Below are 19,307 nucleotides of genomic sequence, written 5' to 3'. Positions count from 1 at the left end.
TCGGATTTATTAATGCCGATTTAAAATATTCAAAGGCATTCTGGCAATCAGTTGTCCATTCGAATTTAACATCTTTTTTACATAATCTTGTTATGTGACGAGAATGTTCGGCCAAATTTTTTATGAAACGTCTATAATAATTGCAAAATGCAACAAATCTTCTCTTGTTGACGTCGTTTTTTTTGTCATCTGGCCAGATTCCTTTATCAGTGCATTTATGTCCCAGAAAAGTGACTTCATGCTTGAAAAATGAGCATTTTTCAGGATGTAACTTTAGGTTGTATTCCCTACATTTTTTAAAAACATCAGTTAAGTTTTAAAGCATATGTTTTTCGGAACAACCTATAACTATTAAGCCATCCATATAAAGAAATGCTTGTGAAGGTTCTAGTCCAGAGAATGCAATAGTCATCATTCTCTGAAATGAATTTTTAAACCGAAAGGTAATCGTGTGAAACGATACGAGCCATTGCTTGTTGAATATGACGTTATATCTCGTGAACTTTTTTCAAGTTCAATTTGATGAACGCTTGATGAAATATGTTAATTTCATCCTTTTGACTATGTGGACTTCTATAAATTTTTTATGTAAACCGGTTCTTTATCCTTCAACCTTAGCTTTTGCTTGTAGAAATTGTTTGTAGTTATTGATTCGGTTTCGAGACCGAATATATCACTGTACTGTGTGCAAAATTGGAAATGGTGGAAAATTTTACTTTGTAAAGTTTACAAGACTATATTAAGACTAAGATTGATTGTGTCAACATTGTGGTTTACTGTTGAGTATCTGAAGGGTGAGAGTTTCCCGAATTATTCTGGGTATTCTCACAGAATTATTTGTGTTACTGTTATTGTGGCCTCGATTCGAGTTGCCACTGCCTCTGGAGTTTACTCTTTATTGGCCTCGTCCATTACTGTAATAATTGGAACTGTTGTAGTTGTTGTAATTATTATTACGACTACGATAGTTTCCTCTAAAGTTTCCACGTCCGCGGATTCCACCACGCTGAGAATAATTTTTATAATAAAGGACAGTATTAGGTTGTCCAGTTGCTTCCGTGCAACTGTTTACGAACTTGGATATGGTATCATTCATGGTGTTGAAGGTGCCAGCCTGCATGATAAGTTTTACCTTATCAATTGCGCAATTATTTGTCATTGCCTTAACTGCAGACTGTGTAGAGTAACTTCTGGCCAACGCAAGTGGTAGGCCGTCAGTTATGTACTAACTTTCTAAAGCTTTTGTCATTTGCTCAACCTCTGATGTGTATTGGTTAGCAGTTTTATTGCGTTGCTGTAGATTCATCAGTTTAGCTGATAATACTTCTACAGTTTCGCCTTTGACATTTCTCTTTAGTCCGGAAATGACTTCTGATATAGTTGTTTCATTTCCGACAAAGTTTCTGGCGACACCTTTTAGCTTTGTTTTTATTATTGAAATAGCTACTTGTTTGTGTTCGCCTTTTATTGATTCTATAATTTCCAATGCATCGAGGAAATTTGCTAAGTTTTCTGCTTTACCATCAAATACTGGTATAAGCTTTGATGCAGTATTGATAAAATCAGTATTCGACTGTGCCATTGTAATTATTTCTTCAACTATGCTCGAGCTATTGTCTGATTCTGCAAAATTGTCCAATTCAGACATTAATATAGCTGGGATAGTGCGATTATTTATTTCTTCCTCTTCCAAATCTTGTTGGTCAATAACTTCTTTTGATTCTGGTTCTTCACCAGTTTCAATTATTATTGAGGTATTAAGAATATTAGGTATTGATATATCGAGATTGAACCTTTCACTAAAAGTTGTTAGATTGGATCTTAGTCTAATCAAAAACTTTGATACTTTAATACTCTTTATTTAACTTATCCCTGTTTTCATAGATTAGTATTGGAGCTTCATTAAAGCATTTAACTAAAATTTCTACGTGTTTCCTAGCCGTGGTTTTCTGTATTTGTCTATTTTGTGTTAGTGACTTATGTGATCTGTCAAATTCTGCTTTAATGTGTGATAGTTCTTTTGATAGTTCATTTCATTCCATCATACTCTTCTACTAAAATAATGGTCGCTTTCATATTTTTTGCTTGTGGCTCTTTGTGTATCCATACTTGAATATACATAGATATATATATATATTTTGTTTCAAATTTTCTTTATTTTATTTCATTTTCTTGTCGTAATTTATTTAATAACATTTTATTATATTTTTCATCATTAATATTTGCTGTTTGTGTGCTTTGTTTCCTTTTTTTTAATTTTATCCAAGTCATTTGCTTGGTTTATATACCTTTTCCTCAAACATTTACTATAGAGTTTGTACAATTTATAAAAGTAATTGGCATTATTAATAGCATTATATTAACAAATTCCAAATCAATGTTATTTGGTTTACCCTTATTTATTACGTTAGCAGTGGAATTCACTGACTTAACGTGTACTATAGCCATTACTGTTTTGTTAAATTTATAATTATAATATAGTTATAATTTTCACCTATTTCTCGCTGAATTTACTTATCTAATTACTCCTCATCTATTCCTTCTTATAAATTTTTTTGTTTCATTTACATTTATCCTACCTAGTTTTTGTATGGTTTTCAAACCACACGCTAATCGGGCTACTTTAATGTCGCTCGATTTTACAATAGTTTTTATGATATAAATGAAAAAATATAATCGCCGTGCGATTGAAAAAAATTTTGCAACGAAGTGCAATTAAAAAGAAATATGCGCTCTTGGAAGCGCTGTCGGTTCACTATTCCTTGGTCTCACTTGGTGCGTAAGACGGTGCCGGTGCTGGCACAGGCTATACTTCTATGATGGGGCACCGGTGCTGGCTGCACAGGTGTACTCGCAATGGAGTGAACATAGTGGTCCCTCGCAGTCATCCGGGCATGTCTTCTTTAATTTGGGAATGGCAATTTTCTCTGGTGGAGGCAATGTTTTTATATTTTTGGCAATATTTTGTATTACAGGGTAGGTGGATGTGTGTGTGGCTGTGATTTGATTTTTACGTACAGTTAGTAAATTTTTTATGTGTTCAACTTCGGCATGTATTTTTACAGAGTTGTTTCAATTTATTGCATTGCCGCTGTTCAGCAGCTTCAGTAGTTTTGACAACGCCACTAGGTTTGGCACACATCACACTCTACTCACTGCGTTTCTTTTTGTGGTTCCTTTTTTGTTATTTCTGCCGTTGTTGCTGTCGTTGCCGTTATGGCCATTGTTGTTTCCCACGCCGTTGTAATATCCAGATCCAGGTTTTTTTTGGACCAATGTCACGGTCGCCATGTAGAGTGAGGACACTTGGTTTTATTTGTAATTTTTTATTTGATTGCTGGAGCAGACTAATGCCGCTTCCAACGTGTAGTTGTTTCTGATTCTTACATTTTCCTTAGGTTCTAAGTAAGCCTAGGTCTCGTAGCGGCGCTGCCCACAGTTGGACGGCAGAGAGACGGTTATGTATATCTTATATGTATTATATATATTTCATTATGCTCTCTTTAGCTGGAGCGCGAGGGTATATGGATGTACTTGAGTTCGTTTGAGCGACCTGCGTATGTAACAGAATGTACTCTTGGTACAGTAGATGTTCAATATTTGAGTACGTTACACTAGTCGACGACTTAGGTGTCCTATTGGATGCAAAACTTAAGTACCCTTTGATAGAATTAAGCTAGTCGACGACTTAGGTGTCCTATCGCCTACTTCAGTGGCCATCTCACCACGGACTGGCAAATGGTTAAAATGGGAGAATTCTTTCATATGTGAAACACACTACCGATCACGCTGTGGATCTCATGGTTCGCGACTACAACAAGGCGAAGGAAGCGAAAACCAAGACGTTAAGTATATCCATCAAACTCACGGACGTGTGGAGCGGGGATCTAAATGATACTGCCAAAATGGTTGAAAGCTTTCTGGACGAAGTGGCATACATCAAGACAGTGTTTCAAGAAACCTCTGCATCGGTTGGAGATAAATAGAAGTGATGGTTGATGGAATCGACGCAACTTCCCATGACTGGATGTACAACGTGGAGGGAGGTTCCAATGTTTCCGCCTTGCTGCTCTCCAGTCTGGCAGGAACATCTAAAGCTCCCGAGGTGGGGAGCAAGCACCAGCCAATTATTCTTTGGATCATCTTCTCCAGCAGTGTTCTAATGATCAGTAACAAGAAGCTAGATATTGCAAATAGTGCACCAAACGGTGAACTTACCCTAAATCTGATCTGAAATGCGGGCATAAAGACCAAGGTGCTGTTAACACTGGAATCTGTGGTAGTGTGCTCACTAAAGAAAGGTTCTAATCCATTGGTTATATGTCCGATTCGCTTGGACCCCAACGATGTGGGGAGCACTGGAAGTGCAGAGCTGCGACAGGGAGATTTCTGTAGCATTGTTTTTATTAACGACCGGCTGCCCATGGCTGTACCAGAGACTGTTCAGAGAAATCCCATGTGCAAACCAGTAAGGCGTAAATAAGAGGCGCCCAATACAGAAGAAGACCATCATTGAAAAGACCTACAAAAACAAGAAAATCAAAAAAACAAGAAATTGCTGGGAGAAGCTCTCTATCTGAACGACCTCGTAAACATCAACGATTTCCTCCATCAAAATGGCTACTGGGGCGTTGGTCCGGATTGTAACATTTAAAACCAAACCAGGGCCAGATGAAACGTTCAGTGTTGAAACTTTGTTCATTGCCAATCCGTTCTGAAGCGCCCTCACATACACACCTCATTAATAATTAACTTCTTTGTTGCGCACACTTGTTTTACTTTTACCTCACTCACAACCATGATAGATCGGACAAGCGAACGTGTCTCAAGCTAGTTCTAGCATTGGCGCTCTATTTACACACCATTACTCATATACGACATAAGCAGTTTATAATTAACAAGAACAAACTCTATAGTAGAGTGCCGCGACTAAGATACCCGTTATGTTTTACACAATTTTAAAATGTTCATTTTGCTAGTAAAAATTAGAAAGAGCAACCTATTCTCGGAGAAAGCATGTTAAGAAACTAATAGTAACGTCACTGCCCATGTGAGGCCTTATAACTTAAATTTCTTCATAAATAGAGTAATAATGTTCCGATTTGAAAAATCTTTGGTAAATCGATAGATATTGACAAAAATATGTTATGCAAGGTCAAACGCAGACATACACTATAATATTATAGACGCCACAGTTTTTTGCAGTTTGTGGGCGTCAGAGTGGGCGTGGCCGGAAGAAAACTCATGTTATGTTGCAGTGGATTTTGTGGGTTGAAGTGGAGTTTGGTGGGCGTTGGGGTGGGCGTGGCTGGATGAAAAAAAAATAAGTCGCATTGGGGACATCATAAAAGTCATAAATCGTAAGACTAATCCTAACATTCTATCACTTATAGCTACTGAGATATAAGCTTTTTTAAAAAAAGGCAAAAACCGTCTTTCGAGCTTGGTTGGCGTTAGAGTGGGTGTGGCCGGTAAATGGTATCACCATTATACATACTTAATTTTAACTTTCTAGCTCTAATACGTCCTGAGATATTAACGACTTTAGTTTTTCGTGATTTGTTGGCGTTACTCTACGAGTAACGGGTATAAAAAGTTTATTGTGAAATTATTAAGTTGGCTTTTGCTTTGCTGCTCTTATAATGAAATCTTCGAACACAAGGACACAACTATAAAATTACATTTAAAAATTTTTTTTAATCTAAAATAAAAATATTGTAAAATTCAAAATATAATACAATACGACAAATAATCGGAGAGTTTGGCCAGATAATTCTTATCTTTTTGTTATCATTTTGTTTATTGGTATTTGTTTTGGAGAAGACAACGAATTTGCCACCCTTAATTAACAAATTAAATTAAACACAAGGAAAATATTAATTACAATGGAATAAGTTCTTTATTACGTGATGACCGGAGCTACAATATTTTTTCTTTTTTAATAATTGGTTGCATAATCATAGTATCATTTCATAATTCTATCTTATCTGATCTTGAATACTTATGAGTCTGAAAAAGAGTGCCAAAAGATTCTGCTGCATATCTACGCTGTCAGAGAAGCAGACAGCGGAGCAGTTGCACACATATATATGCATAAGTATATAAGCGGCGAGGATAGCGGCCGGACATGGGAGAGTGTTATGCTCACATAGTAACCGTGCGATCGGCCGGGCATGCCGACTCACCGCTTAGAGGTATAGAACTTTAAATTTCAATGAATCGACGATGGATTATTCGATTGACATACATTTTTTATTATTTCATTATTTATTTTTTATTTATTTATAACTTGTGGCATTACATTTTAAATATGATTTCTGGTAAATGACCGCCACGGCTGGATCGGATGTAGTGTAGTCTTGGCGTCCAACTTGCGATGACTGTACCGTTCTGGCCATTATCGTTATTGAAGAAGTATGACCCAATGTTTCCACCATCCCATAAAGCGCACCAATCAGTCAGTTTTTCTAGATGTAACGGTGTTTTGATACACTTGAGGGTTAGCTTTACTCCAAATGCGGAAGTTTTGTTTGTTGACGTAGCCATTCAACCAGAAGTGTGCTTCGTCGATTTAGTCGCCGATCAAATTGACATAGAGCGCGATACCATCTTGAACAGTAATGACAAGTTAAAGTTGTATAACTCTAAAAAAAACTACCCTATACATTTATATTCTTAACATTTTAATTATATTAAAGAAAATAAAAGAAAAAGTAATAAAATATTAATTATAAGAATTAATGAATTAAGAAGTAGTTTATCTTCTTATTCCGTTACTGTATACGGAACGGTAGAGCTCCAGTAGAGCTGCTGCCCATTTACGCTTTTGGATGGTACCAGTCGTGCTGGTATTTCACCCACTACATACACGCCTGCTCCCTCATTTCCCCCGTTGCCAATGCCAGCATTCAGCGGTGGCTATGCCGAGTTGCCGGATTTCTACGCCCTGGTTCTTGCCCAAGGTTCCTCGCCTTGCCAGTAGGGGAACGATAAGATGAATTTCGGCGCCTTCACCTCTGCTTTATTTGCCTCAAGTCTGGACACTTCGCCCGCGGATGCTCATCCTCCCGCTGCCCAACGTGTAATCGTGAGATCATGCCCTGTTACATCCTTGCGAGCAATTACCCAGCATTGTTTTCGTGCAATGAGGTTGCGGCCTCTCAGGCTCCGCCAGCTAACGCGTTCGTCACCCAGGATCATCACGCTGAAGCAGTGTTCTTGCCAACCGCCAACATTCTTGTTCGTGGTCGATCAGAAGCGTTCCTTCCCTGTCAAGTTTATCTCACCACATCACGGCTGGCCAGCCATCTTTAGATTCATCGGTCCGAATGCTCTGTGGCGGTGACTGACACTGAATTAACTACGGATGGAGCATCGGTTAATGTTTGACTGATGTCTCGCCTATCTACGTATTCGGTACAGATTGAGGCAGACTCACATCGCCGAGCGTCAACCTGGTCTGAACATAGATATATCCAACTGGAAGGTTGCTGCCAGCGTGTGGATTTCCTGAATGGAGCCAGCCTGTTTTTACTAAAATAATAGATTCGCTAAAAAGTATGCAGCTGGTAGAAGGAAGCGTTTCCGACCCTATAAAATATATATATTCTTGATCAGGATCAATAGCGAAGTCGATTGAGTCATGTCCGTCTGTCCCTCCGTCCGTCTGTCTGAGATCTCAGGAACTATAAGAGATAGAAAGTTTAAATTCAGTTTGTTTCCTTATCCTGCCACGCCCAAAAATCACAAAAAACTAAAATCGTTTAAATCTCAGGAACTATTATAGCTAGAAAGTTGAAATTCAGTATGTATAATCTTGGGATGCCAGCGCATTTTATGGTGGTACCATCACCCGTCCACACCCATTCTTACGCGCAGCAAGCTCAAATGACGTTTTTTTCTAGAAAAGCGGATATCTCGGGAACTATAAGTGATAGAAAATTTAGATTAAACGTGTAGGTGTTTATAATGCCCCCAATGCGAATTGTTTTTTCAATCAAGCCACGCCCACTCTAACGCCCAGAAAACCCGAAAAACCAAAACTGTGGCTTCCATAATATTATAGTGTCTATCTTCGTTTTACCTTGCGTAACATATTTTTATCAATATCTATCGATTTACAAAATATTTTTTTAAATCGAAACATTATTTCGCTATTTATTAAGAAATTAAGGTTATAAGGACTTACACGGCAGTGACGCTACAATCAGTTTCTTAGCATGGTTTCTCCGACAATAGGTGGAGCTTTGGGAATTTTTACTAGCAAAATGAATATTTTAAAATTGTGTAAAACAGTATCTGGTATCTAGTCGCGGCACTCGACTATAGCGTTTCCTCTGGTTTGACCTCAGCTGGGCTAATCAAACTAGATGGTTTAGATGGGTAGTTTTTGGAGATGGTTTGGTTTAGAGGTTTGAGCTTCAATACTTGAACGATCGTCTGGCCACTTATATTGGCCGGGTACGTAACTTTGTGAGAGCGAAGAGCTAAAGAACCGACTGGACAATAAAGCCAAGGAGTGGATCACTGCTGAGAGAGTGCACAAGTCGCGTTCCAATGAGCTCGGCAAATTCAACCTGGCCAATGCCGATCGGAAGAAGATTACTGATGCACTGAACGATATGACCAAGAAGTTGGATCTTCTGCGCATGCAGTTCGAAGACACGCCCACGGTACAGTCCATCTGCCAATCACTGCATACATCCACTTGTGCCACGCTCTCACGAGGCACTTCCCCTGGGGACATGAGTCACAAGCGTGCTGCGGTCAATGACTCTGAAGATCGCAACATCTCGGACTACTATGTGTCAGCCAGTGCCACGTGGAGGGCATGGCAACGTGGAGAGCATGGAGATCGAGGGAGGGGAAAGGTGAGGTGGCCATTGGAGGCTGGCAGCTGCAGTGTTTGATCAACGAGAGCGATCTTTCGATCACCCACAAGTTCCATCGTTCTGTAAAAACTAAATCGTGTTGCCGTACTAAAGACAGCTGTTGGAACGACAAGGATGTTAGGCCAAGCAGGCAAAAACAAAGACAGACAGTATATACCCATTTACTCTTCGAGTAAAGGGTATAAATATGATAAAAGAGTTAATAAAATTTAGTACTAATAGGGTAATACAAATTCCAGATAGAAACCGTATAACAATGGACATAGAAAAACCATATAGAGTCACTCATTGCGCATTTTTCTCCGCCGCGTATGGACGTGGTTTTCATCGATCTGAGTATTTATCAAAAATAATTAGTGTTTAGCAGTATAAAATTTCCTCACACTGAAAAGACGCTATGTTCGTTCAATGGTCGGTCTTCCAGGGAAAAGAGGGGAGCGGGACCCAATAAAGCTTTTCGCTCAGACTCAGAATTTGGCCACCGCTCTCCTCTCTCAGTCTCTCGTTTAGTCTTCATCTCTGTCCATAGCATAAGATAATTTAAGACGAATAAAATAGTTAACATTCGAACTTCCTATCGTTAGCACGTACCGTGCCCTGTCGTAGTTAATAAATTCGCTTATTCGAAAGTACAAATTAAAACCCTGCATTTCACAAGTTTTTCGTTCTTTTAATATAAACTAATATTAAATATTCATGGTGACCCCGGGCAGAGGAAACAAGAGGAAACGCTATAGTCGAGTGCTACGACTATATGATACGCGCTACTGTTTTACACAATTTTAAAATATTAATTTTGAGAGTTGAAATTTCCCAGCGCCACCTATTGTTGGAGACAGCATGTTGAGGAACTGATAGTGACGTCACTGCCCATGTGAGGCCTTATAACTTAAATTTCTTCATAAATAGCGAATAATGTTCCGATTTGAAAAATCTTTGGTAAATCGATAGATATTAACAGAAATAAGTTATACAAGGGCAAACGAATGCAATATAATATTATGGCACTATAATATTATAGACGCCACAGGTTTCCCCCTTTTGTAAGCGTTAGGGTGTGCGTGACCAGATGAAAACTAGGGGCAAGTTGCAGTGGCATCTTTTAAATAAAACTTTCAGCAACTTTCTAGCTCTTATAGTTCCCGAGTTTTTTGCATTTTTGGTTTTTCTGGTTTTGTGGGCCTTAGAGTGGGCGTGGGTTGATCGGAACAAACAATTCGCATAAGGGGTATCATAAAAACATACATGCTTAATTCGAACATTCTATCTCTCATAGTTACCGAGATATCAGCTTTTCTAGAAAATCCGAAATCCGTCTGTTGAGTCTTGTGGCCGGATAGTAGTACTACTATAAGATGCGCTGGCATATAAAGATTATACATACTGAATTTCAACATTCTAGCTCAAAGCCAAATAATTGAACCGTCGTCGTATGCAGACGTGTATTTTATTGTGCCCCGGGAAAAAGTATTCAATAATATCCAAAAAAGTGCAGTGACTGGTTTCGTAAACCAACAAAAACGGGAAAAGACGCTTTTAGCGATGAAATCGGTAATGTTTATTTTGATTAATCAATTAATTAATATAAAACATAACACTTAAAATTCTAACAAACTCAACCTCGATTGCAATGAGTTTAAACGACGTTTGCACACAACGTCAACGTGAGCAAGACGAGAGACGGCTCTTAGAACAAAGAAACAACGCTCACTTCTCTTTTAAAGCAACCGAAAGTAATGCAAGCTCTTCCCAAACACAGTCAATTACCCCAAACTTGACCGAATTTTGAAACGTACAGAGCGAGAGAGCGCGTTCTTGCTTCCCCTCGCTACCATCGATGTCTCTGCAGCCAAAGGGCGCAGTAACTAATTTCGCAATTTATTTGACTACGCCAACCGTAACGATAACTATAACGACAGCGCGTTTAACGAGGTCATCAGCTAGCAGCGCAAACAATAATACTTCTGCCGCTGCGCTGCCCGAAAAAGAGAACAAAAACAAAGACAATATCAAGCCGCCTGTGCAGACTGGTATGGATCGCTACATCCAAATCAAAAGGAAGCTAAGCCCCCTAAACTCTCAACACAAAATAACCCGTGGAAATGCTAACATAGCTGCAATAGAAACGCCCACTAAAAAAAAAAAAAAAAAAAAAAAATCTTGGCAGCCTATGAGGATGATGCCGAATCTACTGAAGTCGAAAAAAGGAAGCCCCCGCCAATTTACATACGAGAAAAAGGTTCCAACGTTCTTGTCAACAAAATTATGGAGCTTATTGGCAAGGACAATTTTCAAATAATACCACTCGTAAAGGGCAACATCCAGGAAACAAAAGTTCAAACGAAATCTGAAGATGATTACAGAGTATTATCAAAATATCTCACCGACAAAAAAAAACTTTTATACGTATCAGCTAAAAAGCAGCAAGGGCCTCCAAGTCGGGCATAGAGTCCGAAGTATCGCCTGCAGAGATAACAAAGGCGCTACAAGAGAAGGGATTTAGTGCTAAGACAGATTGAAGACTGGGATAGAAAGCCGCGGCCACTCTTTAAGGTTGAGCTCGAACCAGAAATTAAGCCCCTAATGAAATACGAAGTGCACCCTATATACAATCTTCAGTTCCTGCTGCACCACAGAATTACGGTTGAGGAGCCGCACAAAGGCAATGGCCCGGTACAATGTGCGTACTGTCAAGAATTTGGCCATACAAGGTCTTACTGTAAACTGCGCCCGGTGTGTGTAGTTTGTGGTGAGCTTCATGACTCCGCACACTGCCCAGCGAGCAAAGATGACCACAACTCAAAAAAGTGCGGCAACTACGGTGGAAATCACACAACTATAGAGGTTGCCCAGATTATAAGGAGCTGAAAAGTCGAGTCCACCAGAGGGGAATTACTGCCCGCACCCAAAATAAACAGTTGAAAGCCTCCAGGTCAAACCCTGAAGTCTTCTTCTCGACTGCAGCCAGATCCTCACTAGGACCCATAAACTCTGCCAAAAATGTTACATACGCAAGTGCTTTAAAATCAGGACTGTCTACCCCAGCCTCAAAAAGCTCATTGCCGCAATCAGCATACCAAGAACCGAACACGACTCAGCAGCATCAACCGCCAGAGCAGCCAAAAAGTAACTTTGAAGTTATGATATGCAATCTACAACAAAGCCTTACGGAGTTTATGTCGTTTATGCGTACAACAATGCAGGATCTGATGCGAAACCAAAATCTATTAATACAAGTGCTGGTTTCACAACAATCCAAATAATGACTTCCCTACGAATATCTACGAGGAACGCTAACGGCGTTTCGCAGCATAAACTCGAGTTAGCGCAATTCCTACCAGACAATCAAATCGACGTAATGCTGCTTTCAGAAACACATCTTACAATCAGATACAATTTCCAACTACGAGGATATTCATTCTATGGAACAAACCATCCAGATGGTAAAGCTTACGGCGGGACTAGAATTTTAATCAGGAGCCGTATTAAGCACCATTATCATACGAAATTTGTTAAAAACTACCTACAGGCCACATCCATAAATATACACCTAAATACTGGCAAGCAATTAACGCTAGCCGCCGTATACTGCCCCCCACGCTTCGCCATAGCCGAAGATGAGTTTATCCAGTTTGTCAACTCACTCAGAGACCACTTCATTGCACTGGGGATCTCGTCTCGTAACTCCAAAAGGAAAGCAGCTCTATAATGCAATTATCAAAGCTAAGAACAAGCTCGACTATGTTTCTTCTGACACACCAACTTACTGGCCGGCAGACCCACAGAAACTTCCCAATTTAATTGGCTTTGCGATTACCATAAACATTCCTAACAAAAGGAAACGCAATAGTACAGTGTTGCGACTATAAGATACCCGTTACTGTTTTACACAATTTTAAAATATTCATTTTTTTTGTGGAAATTCCCCAAGCGCCACCTATTGTCGGAGAAAGCATGTCGAGTAACTAATAGTGACGTCACTGCCCATGTGAGGCCTTATAACCTAAATTTCTTCATAAGTAGCGAATTAATGTTCCGATTCTAAAAATCTTTGGTAAATCGATAGATATTAACAGAAATAAGTTATACAAGGTCAAGCGAAGGAATTTATAATATTATTATTGACGTCACAGTGTTCCGCGGTTTGTGGGCGTTAGGGTGGGCGTAGTTGCAGCGGCATCCCTAAAATAAGTGTTCTTAGGCCTAACTTTCTAGCCTTTTTAGTTCCCGAGATTTTTGCATTTTTGGGATTTCGGGTTTTATGGGCGTTAGGGTGAGCGTGGCTAGATAGAAAATAAACAATTCGCATTTGGTGCATCATAAAAACCTACATGCTTATTCCAAACTTTCAATCACTTATAGTAACCGAGATATTAGGTTTTCTGGAAAATGCGAAAACTGCATTTTGAGCTTGGTGGACGTATGGATAGGTGTAGCCAGATAATAGTACCACTAAAATGCGCTGGCATCCAAAGTTTATACATACTGCATTTCAACTTCCTAGCTCTAATAGTTCCTTAGACTACAGCGATTTTAAATTTTCGTGATTTGTGGGCGTGGCAGGATGCTGAAATAAACTTCCGCTGTCGCGGGACCTTAAGAATCTTCATGCTTAATCTCAACTTTGTATCTGCTACAGTTCCTGAGATCTCAGCGTTCATGCGGGCGGGCGGACGGACAGACGGACATGGCTTAATCGACTTCGCTATTGATCCTGATCAAGAATATATATACTTTATAGGGTCGGAAACGCTTCCTTCTATTTGTTACATACTTTTCAACGAATCTAGTATACCCTTTTTACTCTACGAGTAACGGGTATAAAAACAATAAACAAGTTTTCAATATAAACCTCCGCGTCGGTCTAACTTACACAACAGCCAGAAGCCATCAGAACCCCACTAGGAAAAACAATATAAATTGAGCCAAAGAGGGAAGTTGCTGAGCGAACCGAATCGGCTATACATGTATAGAATGTTTAAGGTTGACAACTGCAAGCGTTGTTGTGGTTTTTCGCAGCGTTTTCGGTATTTTGGCGGAGTTTGTGCTACCCTTTAAATTTTTGGGCGTGCGGCGTATTAGTGCCGAAGAAATTAACAAATAAAATATTAATTTTATTTTTTTCGAAAATTCATCGACAAGTCCCCTGTTTGCCTTCGTTCGAAATATACTACTCTTTTTTCTCGAATTAAAATAAATTTTTTACCATGCTCTTTGATTCTTTAAAAATTTCAATATACAACAACATGGCGAGCAAAGAAATCGGAGCGCTTAAAAATAAACGAAATGTAATAATGAGTAGTATATCCCGAACACAGCAGTGTTTACAAAAGGGTCGGCGGCTATCTCTAAATCCAGTTGAATTAGAATGTCGATTAGAAACTTTGAAGTCGCACATTGAAAATGCTTCTTTGATTCAGAATCAAATCGAAGCAATACACGCAGAGAATTTGTTCCGGCAGGAACTGGAAGAAACTGCTGTAATGGCAAAATCATTACTGATTTCGCTAATAAGCATCGGCGTACGAGCGCCGATGATGCTGCTCCGCCGATGCACTTCCAAATGCCGTTTGCCGAGCGTTGCTCTTCCAACCTTCAGCGAAAAGCCCTCCGAATTTAAACATTTATCGACAAAGATGACACTCTCCGCGATATTAATTCAATCATTGATTATCGTGTCTGGCTGGCGACGCTTAGGGCATAGTCAGGGCGTTTCAAGTTACCCCAAAGCCCTGGCCAGCCTAAAGCGGGTGTACGGTAATGATTGATTTTCTTCGACAATATATCGACACTTTTCAAATTGCCGAAAATGTACCAGCCATCAGCTACAGCATTAAGAAACCTGATCGACACAATCAGAGCTCTTTATGATTCTCTGCTGTCTATTGGTGATGACCAACGGATAACGAATGCCATTCTCATCCATTTAATAATGAGCAAAGTCGATGGTGAAACTAAGAAAAAGTGGGAAGAATAGTTGACCTATACTTCGCTTCCCCTTCGGAGCGAATTGTGAGACTGCTTTGGATAGGCGATACTAGCACATAGTCGCCGATGAGTTTTCCAACCCCAAAAATGTTCATCCTAACAATACGTTCCCGAAGAGTGGAAATAAAAGTTTTTCGTTGGTCGCTGCCAGGGACGACCATGCCTTATGTGTGTTTTGCACCTCGGCAGATCATCAAATAGGAAATTGCACCTCTTTCCCTTACCTAAAAGTGCAGCAGAAGTTCGATTTTGCTAAAAAAATATGTCCTTATGCATTAACTGACTTCCCAAAGGTCACAGTGTTAAAAAATGCAAGTCGAACAGGTTCAGGGTGTGCAAATCATCTCACCACACATTGTTGCACAGATACTCTGTCAATAAAAATCCACCGTTGCGGCCTTCTCCTCAGGCCGCGCTCATGCAAGAGTCTCCATCCAGTTCTCATGTTTTTCATGCGTCTGTATCGGATAAAGTTATTCTTGCCGTAGCTATTTAAGCGTACCAACGAAAAGTGGCGAATTTGCGATGGCTCGAGCGTTGTTTGACTCTGACTCTAAGACTACAAATTAAAAGAGAGGACGTGGGCATGAGCTTGCGGGGCTTTGGTGAAACTAGTGCTCAAGCAAAAAAAAACACAATAGCGGAGTCGCGAATAGGAAGCAGTCAGTTGTCGTCCGATTTTTATGTTTTAAAAAATATTTCTGATTATCATCCGGATCAAGCGGTGAACACCAGCAGGTGGAGGGTACCAGAAAATATTCAATTGGCAATTCTATTCTTCTTTAAGCCTCAAAAAATTGGCATGCTTATCGACAGACTGATTGAAAATCTGTTAGTTGGCCAAAAAAAGCAGGGGCCTAAACTTTCCATTTTACAAAGACTGTTCTCGGCTGGGTAGTGTCCGAAAGATAAGCCTCGGAAAACAAAAAATAAGTCACCACCCTGCAGAAATGTTGGTCTGTGGAGGACTTGCCGCCTAAGGCTAAAGTCCATCCTCCTGAGCAGCAACTTCGTCTGCCGTTCAAATCTGACCCAATAACTCTTGGTTCGTTATACTGTATGTTGCGAAACGTAGATTTTGGTCGCTTGAAAGAAGATTGTCAAAACATCCTTCTTTAAAGAAAATGTATCTGGATTTCATGGAGGAATTTGTATTAAGGGGCCACATGTCCTCTTCTGATGCTTTCCAATTCCAAATGGCCCACACTATTTCATTCCGCGCCAATGCGTGCTGCGGCCTCAAAGCACCTCAAATTGAAAAATTCAATAATTTGATATCGTGTCTCGTTGGCGACGCTTTCGGCACAGTCAGGGCGCTCCAAGACATTGCGGTTATTTACCCCAAAGCTCAGGCTAGCCTGAAGCGGGTGTACGGTAATGATTGTCTGATTTTCTTCGACAATATATCGACACTTTTCAATCTTCCGAAAATGTCCCAGCCATCAGCTACAGCATTGAGAAACCTGATTGACACAGTCAGATTCTAAGGTGTCTATTGGGCATGACAAACGGATAACGAATATTCATTCATTAATAATTCATTTAATAATAAGCAAAGTCGATGCAGAAACAAAGAGAAAGTGGGAAGAACAGTTGGACTATAGTTAGTAATTCGCTCCCCTTTTGGAGCCAATATATAAACCCGGCTTTGGATAGGCGATACCAGCACATGGTCGCCGAAGAGGCTTCCAAGCCCAAAAATGTTCAGCCTAACAATACTTTTCCGAAGAAGAGTGGAAATAAAAGTTTTTCGTTGGTCGCTGCTAGGGACGACTGTGCCTTATGTGTGTTTTTCACCTCGGCAGTGCATCAAATAGGAAATAGCACTTCTTTCGCTTCTCTAAACGTGCAGCCAGGGTTCGATTTTGCTAAAAAGTGCCCTTATGCAGTGCCTTCCCAAGGTCCACACTGTTAAAAAATGCAAGTCGAACAGGTGTAGGTGTAGGGTGTGCAAATCTTCTCACCATACATTGTTGCAAAGATACTCTGCTATTACAAATCTCGCGTTGCCGCCTCCTTCTCAGCCCGCGCCCATGCAAGAGTCTCCATCCAGTTCTCATGTTTTTCATGCGTCTGTATCGGATAGAGTTATTCTTGCCGTAGCTATTTAAGCGTACTAACGAAAAGTGGCGAATTTGCGATGGCTCGAACGTTCTTTGACTTTGGTTCACAAGTAAATTACAAAATTAAAACTACAAATCAAAAGAGAGGACGTGGGTATGTGCTTTCGGGGCATTGGTGAAACTAGTCTTCAAGCAACAAAAAAAATACACACAATGGTGAATAGGAAGCAGTCAGTTGTCGTCCAATTTTTATGTTTAAAAAAATATTTCTGGTTATCATAAAGATCAAGCGGTGAACACCAGCAGGTGGAAGGTATCTAAAAATATTCAATTGGCAGATCCATTCTTCTTTAAGCCTCAAAAAATTGGCATGCTTATCTGCGCAGACTGATTAGTGTCCGGAAGTGTCCGGAAGATGTGCCTCGGAAAACAAAATAAAGGCAGAAAATTCGGTACATCTCAGCCGTTAGGAAGAGGCGATGGAGTCAATCGACACCACCCTGCAGAAATGTTGGTCTGTGGAAGACTTGCCGCCTAAGGCTAAAGTCCATACTCCTGAGCAGCAACTTCGTCTGCCGTTCAAATCTGACCCAATAACTCTTGGTTCGTCATATGAAGTTGCGAAACGTAGATTTTTGTCGCTTGAAAGGAGATAATCAAAAGATCCTTCGTTAAAGAAAATGTATCTGGATTTCATGGAGGAATATGTATCAATGAGCAACATATCCTCTACTAATGATAAAATTCCAGATGACCCACACTATTTTATTCCGCACCAATGCGTGCTGCGGCCTCAAAGCACCTCAACTAAGAGTGGCATTCGATGCCTCAAGCCGCACATCGACGAATTTTGCGTTGAATGACATCTTGATGGCTGTGGCTTCGAAAATTAGATTGGGACGAGTCGCTACCAATGCAGTTACTATCGTCGTGGGAAGCCTTCAAGGAAACTTTGCTTCATGTGCCCAAAGTTATGGTACCACGATTCGTTCACACAGATCCGCCGGTCCCGATTGAGATATACGGCTTCGCTGACGCTTTCATGCGAACATATGGAGCGTGCATCTACGTTGGCTCTCAATTGGGCAAATTAATTGCCCAATAAGTACAATTGTCCTATGGACTGACTCCGAGATCACTCTGCATTGGATTAAACCCCATCTCTTGTCGTTATCCGTTTTCGTCTCAAAACGAGTAGCGGAAATCCAAGAGTGGTCAGAAAAAGCAATTTGGCGATACGTACCTACGAACGTAAACCCAGTGGATATAGTGTGTCGAGAATGTGACGTTGAAGAGCTCGTCACGTCCATCTGGTTTGCTGGGCCATCATTTTTACTCGACTCAGAAAGCATATGGACTGTAAACTCACACTTCGAACCAGCTTCAGAAGTTATGTCAATGGAGTTATGCAAGTCGGCGTTAACTCGGATCGCTACAACAGAACCTAATGGTTTGCTTCAGAAAATAGAGTCCTTTTCGTCGCACTTGAAGCTTCTGAGAGTTTTCGTGTGTGTTCTCCAATTTATTCGAAAGTGTAAGAAAGTTTCTACGCATTCAAAAAAAGTATTATGCGAAAAGAACTGGATTTTGTGTTCGAAGAGATTATAGAAGTTATCCAATCTCACTAATTCAGTGACGACATGGCAAAACAGAAACACAGAACACGGAAACAGTGACCGGTATCGCCGAATATTCAGAAGTTTAATCCTATTGTGCAGGAAAATTGCTTAGATTCGTGCTCCTCGACGTTGCTCCGAGTTGGTCGTCGGTTATTGAATGCTCCTATCCCGTACGAAGACAAATTTCCGTTGTTGCTATCGAAAGGCTCGTTACGAATTGTCGCTGGTCCTCGAGCTCTTGTAAGTCTACTGCGCGAAAAAGTATGGTTAGTCAATGCTCAAGAAGAATGTCGCCGAACTGTTCGTTCGTGCACGCGCTGCTTTCGAGCAGCTATTCTTGACGCAAATAATGGGGAACTTGCCATCAGACAGACTTCGAGCCCTCCGCCCTTTTAATATTTGTGGCGTTGATTTTTGTAGACAATTTAGCACAACCTATCGTATACGTGGAAAGCGGTCTGCAGGCATTCGCAACAAAATTATGCGAGTTTGCGTTAATACCGCCCAGAGCACCTCACTTTGGCGGTCTATGCGAAGCAGGTGTGAAGTCTGCACAGCACCTTTTCCTTACACCTACATGCCGCCCTAGGAGTTGAGGATATGGCGCGTGGTGGCGGTGCACGTCGGCGCTGATGGCAAGGTCCGAGTGGCGGACGTGAAGACTGCGAAAGGAACAACGCCTTGGCGCGCCATTCATAGATTGGCGCTTCTACCGATGCAGTACTGAAGGACGTCGTCCCTTCAGA

General features: G+C 40.5%; 1 protein-coding gene across 6 annotated transcripts in view; it reads right to left on the bottom strand.

Moving 5' to 3' along the window:
* Positions 1-19,307, bottom strand: part of LOC108103095 (UDP-N-acetylglucosamine--peptide N-acetylglucosaminyltransferase 110 kDa subunit) — a 106,006-nt gene that overhangs the window by 48,246 nt on the left and 38,453 nt on the right. The window contains exon 7 of one of the 6 annotated variants that reach the window (XM_041818394.1): positions 4,495-4,522. The exons of 2 other annotated variants lie outside the window; for them this stretch is intronic. In XM_041818394.1, the coding sequence (XP_041674328.1) occupies positions 4,510-4,522 (13 nt within the window). In that variant the 3' untranslated portion in view covers positions 4,495-4,509. Of the gene's footprint in view, positions 1-4,494; positions 4,523-5,876; positions 6,645-7,645; positions 7,686-19,307 lie in introns of those variants that run through there. 3 more of the 6 variants (XM_041818393.1, XM_041818392.1, XM_041818395.1) reach the window with 3 other exon arrangements.

Source organism: Drosophila eugracilis, unplaced genomic scaffold (genome assembly GCF_018153835.1).
Source record: "Drosophila eugracilis isolate 14026-0451.02 unplaced genomic scaffold, ASM1815383v1 contig_2156, whole genome shotgun sequence".
Lineage (NCBI taxonomy): Eukaryota > Metazoa > Arthropoda > Insecta > Diptera > Drosophilidae > Drosophila > Drosophila eugracilis.
Note: the sequence above shows the minus strand (reverse complement) of the source record. Positions and strands in the feature narration are given on the sequence as shown.